Source organism: Nematolebias whitei, chromosome 9 (assembly GCF_014905685.2).
Source record: "Nematolebias whitei isolate Nwh7 chromosome 9, NemWhi1, whole genome shotgun sequence".
Taxonomy (NCBI): Eukaryota; Metazoa; Chordata; class Actinopteri; order Cyprinodontiformes; family Rivulidae; genus Nematolebias; species Nematolebias whitei.
The window spans coordinates 22330648-22348870 of record NC_056506.1 but is presented as its reverse complement, the minus strand read 5'-3'; the positions used below and the strand labels follow the sequence as shown (position 1 = coordinate 22348870).

The 18223-nt window shown below is 38.0% G+C and overlaps 1 protein-coding gene across 1 annotated transcript in view; it reads right to left on the bottom strand.

Moving 5' to 3' along the window:
• Positions 1-18223, bottom strand: part of astn1 (astrotactin 1) — a 487375-nt gene that overhangs the window by 190700 nt on the left and 278452 nt on the right. The window contains exon 17 of the mRNA XM_037682041.1: positions 16685-16873. Coding sequence (XP_037537969.1) covers positions 16685-16873 — 189 coding nt within the window. The remainder of the gene's footprint in view (positions 1-16684; positions 16874-18223) is intronic.

Genomic DNA, 18223 nt, shown 5'->3' with positions numbered 1-18223 from the left:
ATATATGTCACTAAAATTTCATTAAACCAAATAATGAAATAGTAAAAAGCATCATTTTAAGCATGATTATTGGGTATCCGCACAAACCCAGTGCAGCAGGAAAGAAGAAGAACATGACAACACCAAGTGTTGATTTTACATTTTCCATACATGTGTACATTTCATATTTGTGAAAGTGTACCTTAAATAAAGTCTTGTTTCACCTACTTGCAAAACAAACAAACAAACAAACAAATGCATAAAATACCTACGACACATACCAAATAAAACAATCATGCTGTTTGCTATGACCTTTATGGCACTAATAAGGTGATATATATACTTTGTATATATAAACACACATATATATATATATATAATATTGTATACTATTAGCTACATACATTATTTCTGAAAACCTGCAACAATTTCCAAAGCCCTACAGATATCATTACTAAATATACTGGAAAACAGACACACTATTAAAAACCCAGAAAGTTAACACACTGGGTTTAACGTGTATTTGTCCTGTTTCTTCATCATCATCATCTCTGTCACTTTTGTCAGACTGTGCCCCTAAATAAACTCTGGATATAAACCATATAACGTAACACAATACCATTATAGAATGCCTACAGAAAGTGTGCACTCTCTTTAAAGTTTCACCCTTTTTTGCTGTTATAAATCAATCATGGTTTATATTAAGTGGTATTTTTGACAACAAAAAAATAATCTCCAAAGCGAAACCAAAATTCTACAAATTAAAATAAATGTGTACATTTTAAAAGACAAAATAGAAAAACACTGAAAGAATCACATAGTAAAAGTAAAACTATAGAAAAATACAGACATATTAACACTTGAAAACAAAAACAGATTTAAGGTGTCCGTATTGCTCTTTGTTTTCTGACAGAAGCAAAGATAGGAAGCGAAGGAAGGAAAGTGATGAAAAGTAAAGAGAACGATGACGGTACCAGGCTGGCTAACCTTCTGCTCCTCCACCTCCTCCCCCTGCGTGTTTCCAGCAAGGAGAATAAAAATGTTTAAATCTCATCTGTGGGATGACCTTGACTGGCTGAGAACTGGATTAAATTTCTGTGGAGAAGAGCGGGTATTCAAGTGGCGAGGCCCGAAATGGCTCCGTGTATAGGACATGATTAGAAAACACGGAGCATCACAGCGAGGACTGTGATACATAATGGATCACAACTGCCTTGTCGATTGTACTTCAGAGCATGTCAGTCGTTGTCTCACTGGGTAATCTTTTGAGGGGAATCTAAATGCGTATTAAATAATAAGAAACCCAAAGGATGAAATGAGAACGCTGCTCGGCTCTGACAGCTTGATTTATCAGTTTAACTTTTCTTGTAAGTCAATATACAATCTTTTTTTTTTTTTTTTTTTTTACATTTCTTATCTACAATTTTCTCATGGAAATACATAGTTTTCAGTTTGTTGTGAAAATAATTTAGGGTTGACCCGTTTTAACACTAGATCTGCTCCACTTTGAACCACCTAAATAAATACAATAAAGGTCTCGAATCTTGAATTTCAGATCTAGTTAGTGATGTATTTTTAAACTATGTTCAACTGAAGCACATTATTGACAATATCGTGTGACTACTGTAATAATATACAGCTAAAAAAAGCTTTAATTAAAGTTGGATTAGCTTCGTATGTTGAGAAAATCCTAATACATTTTACAACTCAACACTGTGTGCTATTTATTTTTCTAACTTATTTAGCGATGAGATGATTAAAGTACACTTAGATCTGTTATAACTGCTGGTTTACTGTTTTAAATAAGATGACCCTGTAGCTGTTTTAGTGAATGAGCTTGTTCACCTGTTTGTACGAGGATAGTCTTTAAAATTCTTCTGTTGACCTTCAAATGCTTAAATGGCCTCGCACACCTTTACCTCTCTGAGCTACTGGAACCTTGCGTTCCCTCTCGGGCCCTGAGATCATCCAATCAGCTGCTTTTGGCTGTTCCAAAAACAAGACTGAAGCTCAGAGGAGATCGGGCTTTTTCAGTCATGGGCCCCAAACTCTGGAACAACCTGCCCCCCAACATCAGGCAGGCCACCTCCCTTCCTCACTTCAAATCCCTGCTAAAAACACATCTGTTCTCTCAGGCATTTCACACACTGTAAATTGATCTAGTGTTTTTTAATCTGTGACCCTATGTTTGAAATGCTTTTTTATTAATTCTTCAGTTAGTATTATTAGTGTATTGTATTTTTCTCTCTTTAATTTTACTCCCATTGATTGTTGTTGTTGTTAAGCACTTTGATAACAGGTTCTGTTTTAAATGTGCTCTATAAATAAAGTTGACTTGACTTTTTCTTTACTCAACCTGAGTTGTCTGAGTCCTCCCTGCATTTTTGGATTCCAACCAATACCAGATCTTTACCAAAAAAAAAAGTGATTAGACTTCTATCCTGTGGTTGAAGACGTCTTGCTTCCCATCGGGGAGCTTTCTCATTTCAAATCTGGAGCGAGACATTCCAATTTATCTTTGAAGAATGTAAACATATCTTTGTGTTTTTGACACTACACTGGTTCCTCGAGTATTGCTATTGTCTGCTCCAAATGATAAATATTTGATATGGCATCTTGCTGAAACATGTTTATGCTTTCTGTTAGGGTCTGCTCAGGTTCACTGCATTTTACATCAGGACTAATTATTCACGAGTCTAGCTCAGTTGTGTGATGTATACACATCATGTTTGTATGAAAACCTCTTTCTTTGTGAATCCAAGGCTGTTTTAAAGCCTTGATGATGGTGTTTCCTGTCACGTTTAGCTGTGGTATTAATACATAAAATACAGTTTTGAGATGACAGAAAACACGATACTGATCAGAGTTCATCTTAACTACGACAGACAACTGCTGAACACTCAATATCACACTTATTGATCGTGTTTTAAAGTTTAAGTTAGATTCAAACCATTCATTCTTCTTTGTTATCAAATAATCCTGTTGCATGTAAACTCCTACACCCTTGGCTCTGTATTATTTGATTAGGCTGGATTTTTGTGATTGTGCTGACGAGGCTCAATATCAAGCAGTTTCGTGGCAGAGCAGCCGGACAGTTTGTCTCATCTTCAGCTCCAAGTCACGCTGCCGGTGCTGCTCCCCTTCATTAGATCTGATGAGCTGGATGAGATCCTTCGTCTGTCTTTCCGAGCAAACTGATTATTTCATGCGGACGTGTTTACAGGTACACACAGAGTCAAATAAGCAAACAATTACTGAAGGAAGGCTTTTAACAAAAGCAGAAGTAAATTAATTCCAGCCTGCAAAACAGACTTTTCAGAGTTATCTGCTACATGTCTGCCTGTAACTGTCTGGTGACTGAACAAGCAGAGGACATTTATCACCCTGTTTCCTCCTCAGGGAGACAGATGACATCTCCTCCAACACCTCCACCCACACCTCCTCCGATCTTCTCTGCTGCCGTCATATAACAGCTTCTCTAGTGTTCGCCTCCTCTCCACAGCACCTTCCTTCTTCTCCTCCTCGTCACACCCATTATGTGCTATTTATAATATTCTCATCTCAGCTCTTTCTGCAAGTCTATCCCATCGTTTAGTTTTCCCTTTCAAAAGTTTGCTCTTCCTCCATCTGGCTCTTCTAATGACTTCAGGATAGACCTAATTGTGTTCACCTTCCACAATGTCCTCACAGTCCTCACCATCTTCAGATCAGTTATTAAACTAATTTTTGCACACTTTTATTGGAAACAGTCCACCTCCAAAAAAAATAAATAAAAATAAGCCACGTCATGAGATGTTTCATCTTTCATCCAAAGGACTTCATCAGTCCGAGGAGCCACAACAAACTCAGTGCCACAAGCAGCACACTCTCATAGTGGAACAACCAGTTTGATGGTGATAAGATGGTTTCTTGAGCCCGCACTCTCTCTCGTTGACTCCTCCGAGGCAGCCATGGCCAAAGTGGTTCAAAACATCAAAGTTCATGCTCAATAATCCAGGTAAAATATCCAACAAAATTCAGTCAGGTCATCTGGATGGTTTCTTTTTATAAACTATATATTTTTTATTATTATTTTATTAATCTTATTGTTATCCATCCATCCATTATCTTTTACCCGCTTCTTCCATTTTGAGTCATGGGGGTCGCTGGTGCCCATGTCCAGCAATCACTGTGCGAGGGGCGGGGTACACCCTGGACGGGTCTCCAGTCCATCACAGAGACAAACGAGACAAACGAGACAAACAACCATTCACTCTCTCACTCACACCTAGAGACAATTTAGAGTTACCAATCAGCCTAACATGCATGTTTTTAGTCTGTGGGAGGAAACTGGAGTACCCGGAGAAAACACACGCATGCACGGAGAGAACATGCAAACTCCACCCAGAAAGGCCCCTGGACCGGGGTTTGAACCAGGGACCTGCTCGCTGAGAGGCAGCAGCTCTACCAATTGCACCACCGTGCTGCCCAATTATTATTATTATTAATATTTAAAATAATTCATTTTATACACAGGTAGTTGTTTATGGACACTTTAAAAATCAATAGTATTAATGAAAAACCTCCTCAGGAAGATTAGCATTGGAATGAGTTTAGGTTTTCCACACAGCATGAAGCTCACTTTATCTGCACGTTTCAGTGGATTTTGTGTTTTACTTTGTTAGAAATGACAGGGTGAGAAGATCAGATATTGAGAGGAGCCAGTTGAGGTGGCTCGTGCATCTGGAAAGAATGCTCTCTGGGCGTCTCCCTATGGAGGTGCATGTCCGACTGAAAAGAGGCCCTGGGGAAGACCCAGGACACGCTGGACACTCGGCTCTTGGCTAGCCTGGGAATACCTTGGGGTCCCAGAAGAGCTGGAAGAGGTGGCCCTGTGACCCGACTCCAGAACAAAAAGGAGATAATGGATAAATTACTTACTATGTTAGAAATGTTGTTTTCACATTCAGTTTATTTGATTTTCCTGACATAGACAATAATACCTGTTTAATAATTTTCAATTATATTATGGCTGCCTACAATAATGAGAAGTATGCACAAACTTATTTCTAAATAGAAAAGTTCAGTTCAGAGGTTTGGACAATGGTTTTATTTTATAGAAGTAAAATGGTCTGCAGCTGCATGTATGGTCTGATGACATACGTTCATATTAAATATCCAGCACAACACTGCACATTAAAATAAATTAAAGAAAACACAAAGAGTTGCTACTAATATCAACTGAATATTTGACTGATAATAAATATTGCAGTGCAAATGATGACACTGAGAATGTTTTAAATCTATTTTTAGAATTGGAACTCAGCAATAGATTTTAGTAAACATTTAGAAATGATGCAATTTAGGAAAAAAAAAATTCCTGTGATTTTATAAGTTTAATTTAATATGTAAAATTCTATCTGAAGCTTTTCAACATTCTACTGGGACAAGAACAGAAAGATCATCCTTCTGATATCAGCACGGTTTAACAGCATTTGCGGTAATGGAAGGATAAATGAGAGCGCATGACATAAGACATCTGCAATGTCTGTGGTTGTCCAAAAAAAGTCTTCTGTGAAGAATTTGTATCTTCCATGAAAATGGTGCCATATCTGCATGAATCACAACAGCTCAGTGGCTAAAAACAAAAACTTTGCTTAATGAACATGCCTTCAATCCAGACGTGTCAGCCTCTGAAAACATCTGGCACACTATCAGACAAACAGCAGAGGCAGCTCAGACTAATAAGCAATAAAGAAATAAATAGGAATAAAACACTTTAAAAACCCAAACAAGCACACCACAGTGTTTTTAACAGAAGATAGTAACATAGCTACACAGGGGAAAAAAATAAAATAAAAATAAAAACATGTTCCATTCTTTAAAAATTGTGAACCACTAATGAAAAAAGTATTAGAAGAACAGGGGAGGTTACATTTTCAATACATTTTATGCTGTTTTCTGAAGTTCTAACCTGCAAATTAAAACTATTTTTTCCTATATTTGACATTAACTTAAATCCATCACAGAACAAGCCATTGCATAATTCTTTGTTAAAGAAAATACATTAATTCAACCTTTATTTATACAGGTTCATCTATGGTCTCTAATTCCTTTTTTTAATGTATTATCAAAAGCTGCATGCTGCTGTGTAAATAAAAAAAAAAAAACCACTAATATTCAATGATAAATGCATTATTGACACTTTTAAGGGCTTTTTTTAAATATAAATTATGCCTAAGATATTCTAGCAGTATGAGTCTGGCACAAAAGCCTGACTCCAGCCAGCCTTTGGACCTGCATACATAGAATATTTATAGCATACTTTATACCCTGAGGCTAAAGGCTCGCTGCATGACATTTTACCAGAACACATTTTATATTTTCTGTTATTTCTGGCTTAAGTTGGGAAGAGTTTGAGCTCTTAAAGAACAATCAGCAAATGGAAAACACAAAAGGCTGGTGATAAATGTAACATTTAGAAGCTTTCCATGTACGAGGGAGAAAAACAGACTGTCATCTAAAAAAATATCTGGACCCTTATTCCCCTGCTCCATTGTAAGTGCACAAACACAATCTGAGTCCTTGTATCATTTTAAAAGCTATTATTGAAAAGTTGCAAACATCTATTTATCTAATTATCAATAACATGTCAAGTAACATAAATCACCTTTTCAAAATGACATAAAAGTTCCTCTGCAGTACAACCAGAGGCTGGAAAGAAGATCGGCTCTTGAGTTGATGCATATTTTTCATTACAGTCAATGAAAAGTACAAAAGTTTCTGTTTAAAACAAACAAAAACATAATCAGAATTTAGGCGCGACAAAGAAAGTAAAAATAAGAGCATTTCTTGAAGAAATCCTTTATGTCCACTATCTTTCACACTAAAGTTTTAAACAAATGCAATCTGCTAGTTCTCAACAAATGTGCTAATGGCGCTCAGATACCACTTCATATTTTAACTTAATATCTATAAAAATGTCCAAGATATAGCCATTCTAAACTGAACGACACGCTCACTGTGCACAGAGATCAGCATTCAGATTCAGAAGAATATTTGTTTATATTATATTTTCTTAAAGCTATAGTCAAATCTGTTGAAGTGAGATTCGGGGGAAAGTTGAGAGGAAATAGAGTTTGACTGTGACTCGACCGGTGAACTATGAAATGCTACAGATTGAAGTTATTTCAGGACGACAATCTTCTTTGGTCTTTGCCTCACTCAGGCTAGCCATTAGCTTAGAATTAAACTATTTTCCTATTTTATTTGTTTGTTTTTGTTGAGGTTATTCAAAGTGCTATCTACAAAAGCTAAGCTATTGATCGTTCACACCCTTTTTTTGAACAAAACCCCAGATACGAACTTTTAAGATTTAAGACCTTTTCACAAAACAGAAAACACATTTTGATGCAAAAACATGCATGCTGTATATTTCCAGTTCAAAATCCCACAGACTGCTGGTCACAAACTATTTGTCAAGAGTAAATCTTACACTCAAGCCAGGAGGCCAATCACGATGCTGTTTGTTTCAGCTCTCACTGTCAATGCCAATTTATTTCTATAGCACATAAAAATAACAAAAGGTGACCAAAGTGCTTCACAATTGTCAGATTAACAAATATAAAAACTACATATCATGCCAATCAGAAAACATAAGAAAGTTAACAATAAAATACAACAATAAAAATCAGCTCTAGCTCTGTGACTACCTCCCTTGGTGGCTCAGATGTATAAGGCTTTTGTAGCCGTGTTGAAGTCTATTGTGAAAGGACTTTATTTGATGCTGCCGTTGGTAATTCCTCTATTTTATGTTCAATTTGATCTGTGCTATTCCACTGGTACACTGCTTTCTAATGTTCATTAAGTCCCTGTTCTTAACTTTTTTGTTAAATATCCAATGATTTTTGGAGTGCATTAGACACACAACAAGAAAGACAGGGTAAACACAGAGAGGCGTTTTGTCCAAAATCAGCAATGTAAGGTCCAGTTGGTAACTAGACAGGGCATGAGGTGTTAATTGGTTTACATTGTGTGTGTTTGTGTGTGTGTGTGTGTCCTTGTTTATGCTACTTTGTGAGGCCCGTTTTTCCAACTTATACTGCATTGTGAGGACCAACTGCTCCTTATGGGGCCCAAAGCCCGGGCCCCATAAGAAGAAGTCCCGTTGGTGGGTTAGGGGCTAGGTTTAGGACTAAGGTGTGAATTGAGGATGTGTTAGGTTTAGGGTTAGGTATGTACTGGTAATGGTTAGGTTATGGATAAAGGTCATGGTTAGGCTATAGAAATGAATGAAAAATGAATGGAAGTCAATGCAAAGGCCCTATAAAGATAGCAAAACAAACCTGTGTGTGTGTGTGTGTGAGTGTGTGCAGAGGGGTTACAAGTCAGGCCGAGTCCTGAATAATTTCTTTCACGTCTTTACTGCACTGCTTTTCTTCACCAATACCTTTTATTGCTCACCTCTCTTTTCGCAAAGCTGAAAGTATTCAAGAGCTTATTTGTGCAAACGACAGACTCTAATGAAATGAGTAAAGCACCTATTTTTACTTGGCTCCGGGCAGGGTGATAACACAACACACACCTTGCTGTACAGGGGGCTGGTAAAGAGCTGTCACTTCACTCAGCAAGGGGAGGACACTGAGGGAGGAAGGAGGTCATTGTGGTTTAACTGAGAGAAAGTAAAGAGGAAAATTAACAAACAATATAAAAGGCTGTAATTCTGAGAGGAACTGCTGACTCTTTACCAAGCACAAACTTTTACGTGTGATTAAAAACTAGCACTAGTATTCTGGATTTCATCTGACATTTAGCAATTAAGCAAGCTCTCTAATGTCACCTTTTCTTATTAAAAGCATACTCCTCTTTAAATGTTAGCTAGAGTGTTCTGACATATCTCCAAAGTACTTATTCTGAAAGTGTTTTTAAACAAAGTTTGGTTTCTGCAAATTGTCTGTGACAGGTCACCATGAGATGAGGCAAACTAAATTAGGATAATCATATTCACATCCACGACTTTAGATAACCATATTTTTTAATGTTTTAATGCACTTTTTGATGGGTTTTAGAGCAACCCACACAACAAAAGTTTTTTTTAATTCTTTTTCATGAGTAGCAAAAAGTTAAAAACCTGCAAAACTTCAGTGAGCTCTATGTTGTTTTATTAAGTTTAGTCAAATAATTAGTACACTCTCATTAAAAATATTTAGAAGACTAAAAAGAAAACTAACATTCTGAAGGAGCCATCTGTCTGAAAACATCTATTTGTTTCTGCTTTTATCGAAGAAAGCAACTTTTAAATGTGACTGCAATTTGGTACAAGTATTTATAATACAGTAGATACATAAAAAACACCTTCCCCAACAACATATATTGAATAATTTGCCTGATAACAGAATATCAAATTATTATAAGCATTTACAACTAGGTTACCAGTGTCTAACAAGTACATCAAATGTTGATCATCCACATAGTTATTTAGTGAGATGTAAGCTGCATTTCTGAGTATAAATAAGCCTTAGCATTACTTGGAGAAATCACCACTTTTCATGCCAGATATTTAGAATAAAATCATCATGTGATGAAAAAGACAGATTTCAGTCAACCTTTGAAACTATTGTGCACTATTTCATGCCATTATACAAAATAGCATGCAAGATAAAGACAAACACCGGTGACGTGCAGTCAGGAGAGGCAGAGCCTCACAATTTCATTAAAGTATTACTGTATTATTATCATTATTCAGTATTACCTCACAAGTAATCAGGTCTCTCTTGTAAATGAGTCCTCGAGGCTCAATGGGATTGCAAGTTCTCCCACTTAAAAATCATGGAGGGTTCTGACATTTTCATCTTAGGTGCATGTCCGCTGTGAAACATAATCTAAAAAAAAAAATATATATATATATATATATATATATATATATATATATATATATATATGGAAATCACAATGCATTTTTTAACAATTTATTTGTGTGCTACTGCTGCAAATAAGTATTTGAACACCTACCCATCAGCAACAATTCTGGTCCTCAAAGACCTGTTAGTCCGTCTCTAAAACGTCCACCGCCACTCCACTTATTATTCTAAATTAGAAGCACCTGTTTGAGGTCGTTAGCTGCATAAAGACACCGGTCCACCCCACACAATTAGTAAGACTCCAACTACTAACATGGCTAAGACCAAAGAGCTGTCCAAAGACACCAGATACAAAATTGTAGACCTCCACAAGGCTGTGTATCTGTTGTACATAATGTTTGTGTGTAACAAGTTTTGTATGCGGAGCGATGATCACTCATCTATCATGAAACAGCTGTGAAGAGGCACTAGGCGAGGCAGGCAGTTCTCCGGATGCATGCATGGTAGGGGGCACTTGCGAGCCCAGAGATCCTTCTTGCTACTTCACAACCGCAGAGAAAGTGAATGCAAGCTAGCTACAATCTTATTGTCCAAGGATACATTTAGCAAGTCAAGTGCAGTGTTCCATTTACATTTTTATTTCCATTTGCTCCACCTGACTTTCAAAAAGAAGGATTTTATATCTAGACTTTATAACACATTTCTAAACGGGACTTTCAATAGAAACGAGACCAATGTGAGACCTGAAAGGTTTGCTTCAGTCTACGAGACAGAGGAGTATCCACTTGTTTCAAACATAGTGCTAAGCATGAAAACACTGGCTGTTGATGATGTGTGTCTTTCAATAAACATGTGTCAAACACATGCATAGACAAAAAAAAATGTCTGATTTCATCTTTTGGCAGTAAGACAATGAAAAGGTCCATTATTATGAAAGGCTTACTCATGACAGCCTTTGAACCTTTATTTTTAAACGTCAGTTTTTTTAATATAATGTAACTTTCAAAGTCTATATTTAAATCGGATTGCAAGGTGATACAGGAATCCCAATGATTAAGATGAATATTGCACCTTCATGGGTTTTGGAAATTTCAGTTTTACTGATTGTGTTATCATTTTATAGCAGTGAAAGTAGAAAATGTCTTAAAATAATGACAAGAAATAATGCTAATACATGTCTGAAATGCCTCCTTGGAGGTATGGAAAACTGCAAAGCATTGGTGATAAGTCTTTTAGGGGTTCACTATACAAATGGCTCATTTTAAGGCTCAGTGTTAACATATCCAGCTTTTAAATAAACAATACACACTTATGCAGTTTTAAAACTTTTACTTTTATCAGCCAGTTCTAAAAATATATAGTAGGGGTGAGTCCAGACATATTGCATCAACACAACTTCCAAATCAGACAAGCCTTGAGCAGAAATGTCTTTCACATCAAATGTTTTTCTCAGTTTATTAAATTGTGAAAACATACCGAGCAGCAGTTGCTTTCATGCTATTCTTGTCTGATCTCCGGCGTGGTAATTGAGGTCATGTGTCTGACAATAGGAAACTCATATCAAAACATTGTGCAGGATACAGAGAGCTATTAATCACCCAGAGACGGCATCATGACCAAAAACACACAGAGACCCACACACAGGCTGACCGCAGTTAATGAGCTATGGCAGACTCTACACCTATGAAACTGATCCAGCAATCAGTGTGTGTGTGGACATGTGTTCTTAGCGTGTGTTTTTAGATCTATGGGTCATTAGGAAACAACTGATGTAAGTCTACAATTAACTTTACGGACTGCAGAGTTCTGTCCGTGTTTTTTTTCCACCAACTAGCTGTTGAGGTCTGTTGAGTTGTAATTCACAGCTGATGAAAAATCATCACAAAATTTCACACTTCTGCAAAATCTGTAATCTAAATTTTCATTGTGCCTACGTTGTCAACTATTTTTAAATTGTGATAAACATTTTTATTTTAATCCCTCTAAATTTAAACTGATTTGGACCAGATGAATGCATAATATTCAGATGAACTGTTCACACACTGATATGTTACAGGGTGTCCTTTTTAACTGAAACCCTTACAAATCATGTGTTCTTTAGATTTCTTTGACACAGAAAATCGACACAATGACCCACAAACATAAGCCTGTAAACCACTGGTAGCAGTTGGGACCAGTTGGCAAAAGATTTAACGATGCTAAGCCTGACTTCTTCCCAAATATGGAAGGGAAAGCTGCAGTCAGGCGCATCTTGTATTTGGAGCAAAGGGTGAGGACATGGATCATCAAACTCTCCTGTGAGCTCATTACTCCCTGCAAAAGGGCAGGATGCTTCCAAGATGCTGGGAAGAGATTAAGAAAGATGGCTCTGATTTCAGGTTTTTGCCAATGGAATCAATTTCTTTTCCTAGAACCGCATGGTCCTGGGCCAAACTGAAACAGTTACCCACTTAGATTGAATCGTTTCAGATCTTTCCAGCCAAGTGTAAACATTTTGCTCTTGTTGACAGAAAAAAACAAGGGTTATAAATGGATTTCACTCATAAAAGAAGATTAAAGGTCTCCCATCAAAAAGTACCAGTGGTCTTCTGTTGTTTTAACAAAGCGCTCAATTGGTACACCAGTCAGGACAGGTCTGTTGGTGGTTGTCTGTTGGTGATTGGATGCAAACGTGTGGTAGGCTTAAGGGACACATTCCATGTAGTTTTTAAACCACCTTTATTTACATCCCAGAACATTTTCATGTAATCTGCTTTAAAACTGATTTACAACTGTTTGACACTAGCATCCTACTGATATCCTGATGCATGCTCAATAATCCAGGTAGAAAAATCCAAAAAAGTTCAATCTGGTCCTCTGGACATTCAAAAAAAAAAAAAAAAAAAATATAGAAACGTTTCGTCTCTCATCCAAGAGACTTCCTCAGTCTGAGGTGCTGTTTTCAGCTCAGTCTCTTAAATAGCACCTTCTCAGAGTGGATCTACCAGTTTGCTGCTGACAACCAAAACCAGCTGATCACATGCTCAAGAAGGACCATCAGCCTAACAATGGATCATTAGCACACTGATGGCTGTTTACTACTCACAGAGGGCTGAGTGATACTAGCAATCACAGCATTGTAAGAGGGGGACAGTTGAACCCGGAGGCTTCCACCCCTGTTTAATGATGGACGATTTCTTTTCACAAAGATGGCCTCCTTTACTCCTCTCTCAAACCATCGTTCCTCTCTATCCAGGATGTGAACAACTTCATCCCTGAAAGAGTGACCGCTGGCCTGGAGATGAGTGTAGACCGCAGAATCCTGGCCTGATGATGTTGATCTTCTGTGCTGGGCCATCCTTTTGGCCAGTGGCTGTTTAGTTTCCCCGATGTAAGACTGATCACAGCCCTCCTGACACTGAACAGCATACACAATATTGCTCTGTTTGTGCCGGGGGACTGGATCTTTGAATCAGACACCACTCTGAGCAGCAGGACCACGCTTTCCACAGAACAACTGTGTCAACTCTTGAAACTGTGCCTGCAGTCAACTTACTTCACATATGGGGAGCAATATTATAGGCAGAAACATGGGTGTGCTATGGGGTCTCCAGTTTCTCCTATTGTTGCCAACCTGTACATGGAGGAGGTAGAAAAGAGAGCCTTGACGTCCTTTTCAGGGACACCACCAAGTCATTGGTTCAGGTATGTTGACGACACCTGGGTTAAAATTAAATCTCAGGAAGTCCAACATTTTACTGACCACATCAACTCTGTGGATAAATACATCAAGTTCACACAAGAAGATGTAAAAAATGGCAAGTTGGCTTTCTTGGACTGTGAGGTCTCAGTCTCTGATAGAGGACATTTGCAAACCGAGGTGTACCGCAAACCCACCCACACAGACCAGTATTTGCAGTTTGACTCCCATCACCCTTTGGAGCACAAGTTAGGAGTCATCAGGACTCTGTATCACAGAGCAGACAGCGTCCCCACTAGCTCAGGAGCCAGGCAGAAGGAGAAATCCCACACAAAACAGGCTCTAGAGCAATGTGGATATCCTAACTGGGCCTTCCTGAAAGCAGAGAAGAAACCCAAACAGGACTCCAGTCAGCCATCAGGTGAAAAGGAGGAACCCAGACCCAGACCAGTGGTCATTCCGTATGTTGAGGGAGTATCAGAGAAACTGAGACGTTAATTTTCTAAACATAACGTCCCAGTGGATTTTAAACCCCAAAATACATTACGGCAAAGACTGGTTCATCCCAAAGATCCAGTCCCCCGGCACAAACAGAGTAATGTTGTGTATGCTGTTCAGTGTCAGGAGAGCTGTGATCAGTCTTACATCGGGGAAACTAAACAGCCACTGGCCAAAAGGATGGCCCAGCACAGAAGATCAACATCATCAGGCCAGGATTCTGCAGTCTACACTCATCTCCAGGCCAGCGGTCACTCTTTCAAGGATGAAGATGTTCACATCCTGGATAGAGAGGAACGATGGTTTGGGAGAGGAGTAAAGGAGGCCATCTTTGTGAAAAGAAATCGTCCATCATTAAACAGGGGTGGAGGCCTCCGTGTTCAACTGTCCCCCTCTTACAATGCTGTGATTGCTAGTATCACTCAGCCCTCTGTGAATAGTAAACAGCCATCAGTGTGCTAATGATCCATTGTTAGGCTGATGGTCCTTCTTGAGCATGTGATCAGCTGGTTTTGGTTGTCAGCAGCAAACTGGTTGATCCACTCTGAGCAGTTGCTATTTAAGAGACTGAGCTGAAAACAGCACCTCAGACTGAGGAAGTCTCTTGGATGAGAGACAAAACGTTTCTATATTTTTTTGCTTTGTTTTGTTTTTTGAATGTCCAGAGGACCAGATTGAACTTTTTTGGATCCTACTGATAGTTCAGTGGCTGCAGTAGCTTAGTAGACAGTGTTGCAGTCTTGTAATCCCGACGTTGTGGGTTTGAGCCCAGGATGCATCAAGAAGGGCATCCGGAGTAAAAAACAAATTGCCAAATCTTTTGTGCAAGTTAGCTCATTGCAGTGACCCCTGAAGAAGGGAGCAGCCAAAATAAACTTGTTTTATCTCATAGTTACATATATGACTTGAAAAACAAACACACAAAAAAAACCTTAGACACAAAATAATTAGAGCATGTTTGCAGGTTTAATGGCGTTATTTTGAATAAATTTCCTGCATCTAAGGCTTCGGTTAAGTAAGAAAGGCAAAACGCCCCACCAAGATGTAATACCTTTTAAGTCGTGGCAAATTATCTAGCATTGTGTGTAAGGAATATGATGAATGCAGTTCTTGTGAATGATGCATCTGTTTGGCAAAGGTGCACTCTGTCAGGGAGATGTCATCTATCAGAAGAGGTAACTCACAGCAAACATCTGAACACAGTAACCACTGCGTTTGGAGAAAGAAAGAAGCCCAAGTGGTCAGGATGATCACAGGAAACAACAAAAGATATTTTGGAGTCACTGGGGTGAAACAGCTGGGAGACATGGGGTACTATCCATCACTGTGGTGACTTACACACAGAAAAAAAAAAAAAAAAAAAAAAAAAATCTCACAGAAAAGAGACGTGTGATTGACACATACTGGATCAAGGATTCATACAAAATAAAAGCTAAGACACTGGTTCTTTGATTGTTTGAAAAAAATTAAATACCGAGCAGTTCAAGAGGAATAAATGGTGATTTTACTGCAAACCAACACTGATCAACAAACATTGATGCTGCACTACTTGTCATATGGGACAGAAACTGCATGTAGTGTAAAATACAAAGAGATGAAACACACAAACAGGACTTGATCTTTTGGAACAAAAGAACTGCAGACAACATGATGCTGTCACCCATGTGGACAGACTCTTACATTTAATGAGCTAAATTTAATGTAACTGCTAACATAAATTTGCACAAAAAACAAGAAAACAGTTTCTTAAATATGTGCCATCTGCTTGGCTACAAACAGTAGGATCAAACAATTCATTTTTATTTAAATAATTTGACATGTACAACTATTTAGAGTCTTTTGTGCTGTTGCAATAACGCACTAGGGAGACAACAAAAAGACACCTGCTTGAAAGGCTGAAATACTAAAAAAATGTGTTTAAGTAAAAAAAAAAAAATTTAATTGTTATTTTTTTACACAATATAAAATAAAATATATGTAAAAGTCTTGAATTACAAAACAATCCTGATTTAATAAAGTGTAAAAATCATTTTAGGTCAAGTGAACAAGGTTGTATAAAGTAAAACAAGCTTATAATGTGTTACACTGATTAAAAAAAAAGTTTTAGACTAAAAATAAAAAATAAAATACTTTGTAAAAAACTTCAGTACCAGCCAGCCAGCCTTTATCTTAACCACTTCTTCATTTTTAGGTCATGCAGTTAAGATAAGATGGAACATCACTGGTCCCACAGGAAAATGTTGTGGTGTGTATCTCCTGCAGTCAATGAGCAAGAAGTGGGGTACACCATGAACAGGACACAAGTCCATCCCAAGGTCACATAGAGACAATCAACCATTCACACATACCACCCATCATGCATGGAGAGTACGTGCAAACTCCAGCCAGAAAGGTCCCTGGCCAGGACGGGCCAACATTTTGCTGAACGGTAAGAACTCTACCAACTATACCACGTGACCTTTGTCTGTAGTACTTCTGGTACTAAACGTACAACTCAATAAATACAAAGTTCAATTCAAGTGCTCAGTAACTGTTGCATAGTTTTTGATGTTTTCTGCTATGGGCAATTGATATTTAGGACTATAATCCAAAACTATATATCAAAATCAATAACATCATCACCTGCCTTTTTTTTAATAAAGCTTTTACATTCATTATACCTTCACCATATGTGTTTGTTTCCCCTTACCTTTGCTAATGTCCTGGTACTCCAGCCACAGCTGTCTCTGGACCTGCTTGTTGGGGTACCAGATGGTGCAGGACTCCTGGAAGCCATACACTGCCTCCTGCACGTAGTGATTCCCAAACTCTCTGAGGATGGAGACAAAGTCGCTTCGCTGTGTTGCCCCATCCAGAGAATGGATGGCTGAGCTAAAAGCTGAAACGAAAGAGAAGAAAATATTTACTGTTGGTACCAGATGGCATGCTGGGCTTTTAGGTTTCAGGCAAAGAAATGAACACCTATAACCAAATCACAATTGAACTGACACCAAGATTGTAACCAGGCCAATCAAAATAAAACAAACTGTTTTAGAAAACACAGAACAGAATGAATAATTGCAGTTGGTCTTGGTCAAGATGTTGTTGAAGCCTCTTATTTTACAATAAAGTCCTCATTTGACTTTTTATACTAAGTTTGTCCAACTTCAGGAAGGTATTGATCATCCCAGTTGTGAAGTGGAAGTTGGTGTTGAATCCAACATTTTTCAGTCAGATCATCTGGACAGTTTCTTTTTTTGTGCTGAAACGTTTCACCTTCGATCCGGATTTTATACCTGGATTATTGAGCATGGACTTTGTTGTTTTCAACCAGTTTGACAAGACTGTCTACAAGGAAGAGGGCTGGCGATGGAGGAGGGGTGTACCAAAGAGACCATCTTATCACAAGCAGAACTGGTTTGTTCCACTTTGGAGTAAGCTGTTGGGGGAAGAATCAGTTTTGTTGTGTGTTTCCTTGACTGATGAAGCCTTCTGGATTGAAGGCGAAACATTTCAGCACAAAAAAAGAAACTGTCCAGATGACTTGACTGAAAAATGTTGGATTTTATACCTGGATTATTGAGCATGGACTTTGTTGGTGTTGAATGATCAACTACTTGTTTCTCACTAGGAAGGGTAAACATCTGAGCCAACTGCTCACTATTCATGAACTCTTTCAACCAAAGCATGTTGATTATCCTCACTGTCCACACATGGATATGAACAAGCATTGGGCTTACATGAAGTGGGGGGGGGGGTGGGGGGAGTCTTACACAGTGTGAAATCCTTTTCCTTAAAGTTAAAGCTGTTCCAGGAGCATCAGATTGATCGATCACAGCAAAGATTTGGAACATATCCAACTTTGGGACTGTTCCATAGACTCTTGTGAAGGATCAAAATCAGAAAACCTGGATCTGGTATAGTACAAGTGTTGTTATCTGTAACATTTTGTACAGTGTGGATGCAACTTGCCACTAAGACTTTTTGCCTACATTTTAAAACCTGTCTGAAAATGATAATAATACTAATTACTAATAACAACAACAAAAAAAAAATGCTCAATGTAAATATAACTAACAGCTGAAGTGATGTACCCATCATGTACACAGCTTCAGCACTTTCAATACATTATATCACTGCCCTACATTTTCAAAAGAAAACAAACAATTGAAAACATGAACTTACGTATTATTGCTTTAGTTAAATATAAACATTTCCTTATATGTTAGGTAAAATTTACTTGCTTTGA